The sequence below is a fragment of the Lissotriton helveticus genome, chromosome 10, assembly GCF_964261635.1.
Source record: "Lissotriton helveticus chromosome 10, aLisHel1.1, whole genome shotgun sequence".
Taxonomy (NCBI): Eukaryota; Metazoa; Chordata; class Amphibia; order Caudata; family Salamandridae; genus Lissotriton; species Lissotriton helveticus.
In genome coordinates, this window is record NC_136071.1 from 682,015,031 (window position 1) to 682,021,030 (window position 6,000).

Genomic DNA, 6,000 nt, shown 5'->3' on the forward strand with positions numbered 1-6,000 from the left:
TCTTGGCACGTAGTTATATTGAAGATGATCCGAGTTTTCCTCTGATGGTACTAAAGGCTCCGATCGTTGAGGAACATGTATGCTCATTCCCACTATTGGATTGGATGGCTGAAATTTTTCAGATGAGGAAAATGACTTCCTATTGGAGGCTGTTGCACCATACTGTGCGTATACGCTGTTGGAATGAGACTTTATTTTTATACCTATTCTCTATTTTTTAGCTATTGCTTTCTATCAGACAGCGAATAATTATGTATTTTTTTGGCACATTTGAACTTGACTCTGCTTTTCAGGCTTGGTCTCTGCGTTCCTAAATCGCCCACGTTTATATCACGTGCTTCGATCAAGGGAGTGTGTAGTGAGGACGAGCCTTACATTCACACAGTGTTAAGTTAGCATGGGTTCATTAGAAGCTTAAACGCCATTTTTGCTTTCCTGCTCTGCTTTGCACACGACACGCACTTGCGATATTGTTTAGAGAAGGCTGAGTATTTTGCTTCACGTGAGAATAGCTTGTTATGCTACATTTCTAAACTGCCTCGCTAGTTTAGTCTGCACATGGAGAGGCAAGACTGTCAAGGTTATCTTGGACACTGTGTCTGTTATTCGGAATGATCCTCGCACGTTCTAGTCACAACACATATGCAGCTGTGGCCACCTCTGATACTGGCGCGTTTAATAATGCACTGTGCAGGCAAGATCAGACAAGGTTGGAGAACATTCGTATCCTGACAACTTGTGCAGAACTTGATGTGATCCACTTCTGCGGAGTACCAGAGGTATGGGGCCGCCCAAGTAATCCTATGAGACCTTCATTAGTTATAAACTAACTCACTAACTAGGGAGGGTGAAATATAGGTATATTTTAAACCTGTTTCCCGTTAGCAATACAAGATGCTTTCTCCCTTTGTATTTTATGGAATAGTAACAATGCTGACAACCTTGTTTCTCATAATATGTTTGCTTGCACTATCTAAGGTAATGCACATGAGAACACGGCGTTAGAAATAAACATTTCAAACTTGCACGTGTCTCTATTTACTCCTTGTTTTGGACTGGTGTAAGACTAACGAAAGAATGCTCTTGTTAGCCACCTTACCTGAGGTAACCTAAGTCGCATGTTCTGGGTTGACTAATCATTGGTGTTTTTGCTATAGGACGAAGAACCAATGAGTCACTGATTGCTAGTCTGGTTGGGGGTTTGGGTACTAAGGTGGGTTTTGGTACACCCTAATTCACTGAGGTCCTAAGTCTCTATACACAGTTATGTGTAGGAGCAGAATCCCTGCTACAGTAGGCAGATCTCAGAGGTTCAGGAAAGAGCCCAAGGTTCATGATCTGTTGGCAGGAATTATTCTAGTATTACATTTTTCCTTGATGAAGACGTTTAATTATGTATTTATATTAAAAGTTTCTTTTTGTTTGTTTGGTGTGAATGTTTTTTAAAAACAAAAAATAAGGATGAGTAAACTTTAGGGCCCAATTATGATGTTGGACACCGTTGTGGTCTGGGCCCGACCAACCATATAGGAGCGGTCGGAAACATCCACATCCTAATGGCAGCTTGTGTGGTTATGTTATGTTATGTTATATGTATTTATATGGCGCACGGCTGCCCCAGCAAAGGGGCGCCCCGGCGCAAGCTGTTCGTACCTCAGAAGGGGCTGCTGCTGATGGAAGTTTGCAGAAGACATCACATGACTAACAGAAGAAGTGAGTTTTTATGGCCTTTCTGAAGGACAGCAGGTCATTAAGTCCGCGTATCTGGGCTGGAAGTTTATTCCAGAGCCTTGCTGCCAGGTATCTGAAAGAACGACCGCCCATCCGGGCTAGTTTAATGCGGGGGACAATGGCCAGGTTCTGTCCTGGTGAGTGGAAAAGGCCTGCAGCACAAACTGCCACTGGGAAATAGGTTTTCAAACATCCCTGCGCCGTTTGGTAGACACCACATGGGGCAGGGATGTTTGGGGGGGCACAATAGGTGCCTACCAGCCCCATAGCGGGTCCATCAGGACCGCCCCAATGCTTATCCAATCTAGAAAAGGAGTTGAAGACTACCCTCTTAAAGAGCACTACATCACATTACATTTACAGTCCACAACCCAGTCTCCTCTATTACTCACTAACTTTATGGTAATATTTGACCATGTACAGTGCTTTGCTGCCATTTTGCTAGGTTTGTGGTCTAGAAATACCATATACTTAAACAGATTTGTACAATGGGAAGCCTTAGTTGTAGATTGTGCCTCTACTATTTAAGATCTTAATACATCGCATCAAGTAAGCGTATAGAACTATATTATATTAGCAAATGTCAAGGAAGCAGGTTACATTTACAAAGTATATGCTAGACTTTGGAGTCCCATATCCCCAACTGTACAGGTGAGCTGAAGTATTTATACCAAATTTAGAATAAGGGTTTTAGGGAAGGAATAAAGACAACATGGTACAAATGGTAGGAGTTAATCCCCAAGTCCAGTTGAAAACAAACAGTTTATGTTGCCAAAGTACAAAACTGCCATTTGGCCAAACTGCTTTTCAACTGGTATTGTCGATATCAGTAATAAGGTAAAAACTTAACAATAGGTGTGTGAGTGTATAAATAATATACTTGTTTCTTCCAGTATATTTTTATTGCACATTAAAGCCGAATATATCATACAGATGTGGTGCCTAGCTACACAATACAATTAATGTTACCTGAGTGAAGAGATAAAGGGAAAAGAAATGTGACCGTATGCTGGTCTTTGCTGCCTTTTAGCTAAGTTTTCGCTATAGAAATACCATATACTTATATAAACGGATATGTACAATCGGAAACCTTAGTTGTAGATAGCTTCTCTACTATTTAAAATAGCACTAAATTGCATCAAGGAAGGCTATAGAACTCTAACAGCAAATATCAAGGAGACAAAATGTAGACCACATTATGCATGTTACATTTACAAAGTATATGCTTGACTTTGGAGTCCCGTGTCTCAAAATGTACATGTGAACTGAAGCATTTACACCAAATTTAGAATAATGATTTTAGAAAAGGAATATTGGCCACATAGTGCATATTTTACGGTTTAATCCCCAATGGCAGTTAAAAATAAGCAGTCCATGTCAGCAAATTACAAAGAAAGGCATTGTGGCCAAATAGCTCCTTCTTTTCAACAGACATTGTCTTTAGAAGTAATAAAGAAAAACTTAACAATAGCTATGTGCATATACTTGTTTCTACGAGTACATAGTCAATGCACATTAAACACGAACATATCACAGGCGTGGTGCCTAGGGACACCATACAATTAACGTTACCTGAGTGAAAAGATATAAAGGGAAAATAAATAACGTTTTTTTGAAGGATATAACTGTAAGTACAAAGTTATAAGGACATATGTGCTTCATAACTGGACAAACGCCAACTTTGGGGGTTAAAAAGCAATCCCGATGCGAAAAATACCCATATTTCATGTCATTCACATTTTGCTGATATGCTCTAGCAACTGCTCCTTTCGAAGAAATAAGCAAAATGGTGGCTGACTGGCTGCAAGTGAGGAGCGATGGCCGGTACACCGAGTCAGTGAGAAGCTGCACGCTACAATGTTGTAGCCCAAAACCTGACGTTTACAAATGTACCGGAGTAGTGGGACACCCACCCCTCACTGAGGGTCATCTCTACGCGAAGGGGCATTTACGTGTCGTTTTATACAAGACACTATCGCAGCGCCTGTCGATAAACTCGTGGGCGGCTAAAACATGCTGATGCCGCTTGCAAAATAACATGTATAGAAAAGGCAAATCGAGGTAGCATACAGAATGAGGCACCGCTGACAGCTGGAACCACTCGGGCACCTAAACTGCCGGAGACACCTCAACCGGGCGTGAACTGTCAATCTAATTTGGAGCTGCTTCACTGTGTGCCAGAACACATCTCGCGCCCATCAAACTGCACTAGAATCGGCCGCGTGGCCACCTTAATGTCGCAATCCACCTCACGGTCACCTACTTACGTCACAATCAGCCTCGCACCCACGTCTTGCGTCATAAACCGACTACAACCAACCGGTCCTCCCGGGTTGTGGCCACGCGCGCGCTGTACTCACCCACAGAGCGGTATCCCAGAATGGCGACCTTTCGAGACTTGGGCTGCGGCATCTTAAATCCCACCGAGAACCGCCAGCTGCTGTCCCCCTTTCAGATCTAGCCTCGGTGTTTAAGTGTGCTGCATCAATCCCGCTTCGCCTGTCGGTAACACACCGGAGTATTCCTGTTCGTCGGCGAAGAGTGTGACCCTACTGCTGAAGTACGTGAGCGGATCCAGTTAAGCACGCTTCCCTCTTACACACTTTACTCACGACTCTGGACGTCAGCGCTCGTGACTCGCGTTGATAACACTTCTCCTTCGGTTACACATAAGTATATAAATATTCGTATATTAGAACTTGGGCGGTTCTCGCATAAAAGTGTACGAAAAGAAAACCCGCTGCGTCATTCCACGCCCAGGAATCTGAAATTCAATATTCATAATGGAGAGCTTCCGATTGGACGAGCTGTGGTGACTATTAGCCAATCAGTGCAAAAGACGCCCTAGTGTAGACGCAGCGTCTCGAAACATTGGATGGCTATACTTGACAATTTAACACGCTGAGAAAGTCTGATTGGACTCTTCAATCTACAGGGCATGAGCATAGTTGACTGCCTAGCTCCGATTGGTGGAAACTTCAGAGTGCGACCCTCGGTTCCCTTTCTAAACATATATATATCACTGACTGGACGACTGCCTGTTTTAGAGCACGATTGTTCACCGGCTCTGTTTTAGAAGTGGGAGACGCGGTGGCAACTCTAAGAGTGATATAAACAACTCTTAATACAAGTAAAGGTTTCTCTCTCTGAATTTAGGGTAATAGTTAAACTTTAGTCCTTTGAAAGTCAAGTCAATGACCGCTAGGCATCAGATCAGTTTGCATCAGATAGTAGGAGATAGTTTGTGTTGATTAATTCTAGCATTCTTCTGATATTAACATAGTGTACGGCATTCAATAGATTTGCGAATACTTGCTTAATTACGAAATGAAGATGTGCGTGTATGTATATATTTTATAACGTGGCCGTTGCCAGACTGTATGTATTGCATTGCAGCATTTTTTTTTAGCGTTTACTACCCCTACGCGAGGCTTTGAAGTGCTTAACTACATGTGTATCAAGCTGTGCCACGTAGGGTGTTGTAGAGACGCTCTAGATGTTGCACGGCACGTCGGCGGACGTGACGTGCGGGCGGCCAGGATTGGCTGCTGGTGCTGGGGGCGTGGCTGAGCGCGAGAGCGCGAAAGTATAGCGGGAAGAGCGGGCGCTGGAGCGGAGGCTCGGCGCTCTTTGGGAATTATCCTAGTTATAGCAAATAAATAATTGTTAACTACAGTAAGGGCTCAGAGTCATCATTGGAGTCTGCATACATCATTACAGTGGCGACGAGGGTGGGATTGAAGACCCCCCAGCAAGGCAGAACCTCAGACTCGGCCCTAAGAGACAAGCAAGCACCAGAAGCTTCAGAACCACCCCACAAGGTACAGAGGAGCGAGACTACCTGGTGCAGGAGAACAGGTACCCCAAAGAGCGCGGCAGAGCCCGGCACGCAGGAGGGTGTGGCGCAGAGGAAGGAAGAAGGGAGGAAAAAAACCCAGGAACCCTAGAAGTAAGGCAGAAGGAGAGCGCCAGCCCACCCAGCGAGCAACAGACCAGTGAGCACGCGCTGGAGGGTTCAGAAGGAGCCGAGGGGGCTGACAAGGACAGTCCCCGAACCCCAGCAAGTGGAGAAGAACAAGACGACGCACCAGGGAGTCCCCGTGGCCAAGTAAGATCGCTACCTGCTGTGAAGAGCGAGAAAATGAGCGCGCAAGCAGGCTACGCGATGGCCCCGGTACAGTTCTTACCGCGCCCGGGAGAACCCCTCATGAAATGGGAGGATTGGAGGGAATACATCGACAATTTCATAGGCGTACTCGAAGATGAGAA

At 44.6% G+C, this 6,000-nt stretch overlaps 1 protein-coding gene across 2 annotated transcripts in view; it reads right to left on the reverse strand.

Annotated features, from left to right (window-relative positions):
• Positions 1–4,552, reverse strand: part of RHEB (Ras homolog, mTORC1 binding) — a 260,875-nt gene extending 256,323 nt beyond the window's left edge. Inside the window, exon 1 of one of the 2 annotated variants that reach the window (XM_078663214.1) lies at positions 4,092–4,552. In XM_078663214.1, coding sequence (XP_078519340.1) covers positions 4,092–4,143 — 52 coding nt within the window. In that variant the 5' untranslated portion in view covers positions 4,144–4,552. The remainder of the gene's footprint in view (positions 1–4,091) is intronic. The other variant, XM_078663215.1, reaches the window with a different exon arrangement.
• Between the last annotated feature and the right edge of the window lie 1,448 nt (positions 4,553–6,000).